General features: G+C 38.0%; 1 protein-coding gene across 1 annotated transcript in view; it reads left to right on the top strand.

Moving 5' to 3' along the window:
• The first annotated feature begins 806 nt into the window (after nucleotides 1–806).
• ctsz (cathepsin Z) overlaps nucleotides 807–2,180 on the top strand; it is a 6,774-nt gene continuing 5,400 nt past the window's right edge. The window contains exon 1 of the mRNA XM_005924767.3: nucleotides 807–1,123. Within this exon, the coding sequence (XP_005924829.1) occupies nucleotides 996–1,123 (128 nt within the window). The 5' untranslated portion in view covers nucleotides 807–995. The remainder of the gene's footprint in view (nucleotides 1,124–2,180) is intronic.

Here is a 2,180-nt window from a genome sequence, read left to right as displayed (position 1 = left end):
ATGCTAAAACTGAAATAAACATACTTTGTGTGCCTTTGTGTGCAGTTTGAGTCAAATATAGATTCTTGTAATTTGTTTTATGATGAACACTTTGTACCCAAAATATTTCATTGTGACAATTTGTTTTCAAACTGTACCAATAAACACTTCATCTGTCCTTTGAGTTAGAATGTTTTATAGAAACCTCTCAGGCGTTTTCTATTTTACCATCCACTGTCTTTACTTTAATACACACGTCATTAATTGACGTCAGTCAGGTGAAGATGAACTGACAGTCAGTTTCATGGCGATCTCTTATTATTCCATAACAATACAATCACCTGATCTCACCCAGCAGAGCGTGCTTTTGACATAAGTTAGAAAGACACTCAAGAAAGCTGCAAATGAAGATGCTGGCAGAGCATCTCAGGTAGGAAACAGAATCTAGTGATGACCTTTGGCCCCGTTAGCTAACCAGACTATATTTATGCTACCCGATGATTTCCTCCAATACACAGTGATGATCTTTGGAAGATGCAGTTTGCCCAGTACATTTCAGAGGCTTCTGAAGTTTACCTCTTTAAAACATATTGTTTAGTTCTAGCTTTCTTTTATTCTTTTGTGTATGCTGACAGCCTTTCTGCACTCCTTACTGTCTTAAGAATTGTAAAAACGAATCTTATATGTTTAATTTCATCTTATCTTGTCACATTGCTTAATAATTCCTCTCTTGTAGTTTAGGATAGTTTTTCACTGTCATTACAACATTATTAAAACTGAGCTGCACAGACAGTGCGACACTAAGAGCATTCTCACACATGCCACAACATGACTTGTGATTTCCTTGTAAATCACGTGGGCTTTCGTAGTTGGGGTCATGTGACTAGTATCGGCACCGGTTAATCTTTACTGCATGCATCCACCCAACTCACTCTCAGGTTATTTATGCAGCGGACTAAAACTCTAGAAGTGAGTATCTCCTGGTCCCGTAACTAAAGCACTGCTCGGTGTCAGAGATGGCTCTCAAAGCCGCGGTTCTTGTGCTGTTTTCGGCCGTGCTGTCTGAGGTGTCGGCTGGAGTATTTTTTAAGCAGAAGGAGCCGTGCTATGTCCCCTCACCGAAGAGAGGCGGCTTTGGACTGCGGTAAGTTCAACAAAAGCTTATGTCGCTTTTTTACATAAAGCATAGCAAGTACTTTAAACTATAAAGAGAAGCGGGTTTAAGTATCTAAGTAACTAACCGAGGCTCGCGACAGCCGTCTGTTAGCTAAACTGGCTATTGTAAATAACCTTAACTAAGAAGTTATTTATTCTTTAATAGATTTATATGAATAAATAATTCAATATAAAAGAATTAAATAAGCCGTACACAGATGTACTGGAAGTCAAAATCAGACCGTTTAAATCCCTTGTTTTATTTGCTTTGTTTTTGGAATGTGTAACAAAAGAAAAAAAACCCTGTTTTCTCGGTCGGTACAAGTCACGGGATTTGGCGGATCCGTTTTTGCGGAAGTTCCCTGCAGCTCCACCATCAGCCCCCAAAGACTCATTTACATTCAAAAACAGCTGCTAAACAGCCAGAAGTTCAGAAATAACAACGTGTCGTTCCCAAATCTCCGTCAGAACAAATATTAAATACAAGGCGTCTTTATGTGCAATCTGCGCTTCTATGTGAAATAAAAACAATAAAATTGAGAGCTATTTAGTTTTGAACTTGAACTGATTTGTGCCGTATTTCTGAAACCAGTGCAAAAATAGATATTCGGTATGTTAAAGAAGGATTTGCAGTGCTTTGCAAACTCTCAAACTTCCCCTCGTGTCTTTATATTTTTCTTCCAAGGAGCCAGACTTGCCTTGTATTTTTTTTTAATGTGATCTTTAAAGTAGTTCTTCAGGCTCTCTAAAGGTCTTCGCAGCTTTTCTTTGGACATTGTCTGTTTTTTCTCTCCTTTTTAGTCTAGTCATTGTATCTGACCTGACCAAGGGATTAACCAGTGTTGTGTCTACAAATAAAGAAACATTTTTCCTAGCATAAGTACAATTATTTGTTCCAATTTCTTCTGTTAAATCTATGAAACACACAGTGAGAGATATAAAATAGTATTTTTTTTTCTTCAACAAGCTGTGCTATTGGCTGGAAAGTTGGCATATGACAGCATGTAGTGTAGGGCTGCCACGATTAGTCGACTAGTCACGATTAC

Source organism: Haplochromis burtoni, unplaced genomic scaffold, assembly GCF_018398535.1.
Source record: "Haplochromis burtoni strain Fernald_Lab_line unplaced genomic scaffold, NCSU_Asbu1 Contig_79, whole genome shotgun sequence".
Lineage (NCBI taxonomy): Eukaryota > Metazoa > Chordata > Actinopteri > Cichliformes > Cichlidae > Haplochromis > Haplochromis burtoni.
The sequence above is the reverse complement of the archived record's forward strand: the minus strand, read 5'-3'. Positions and strand labels throughout refer to the sequence as shown.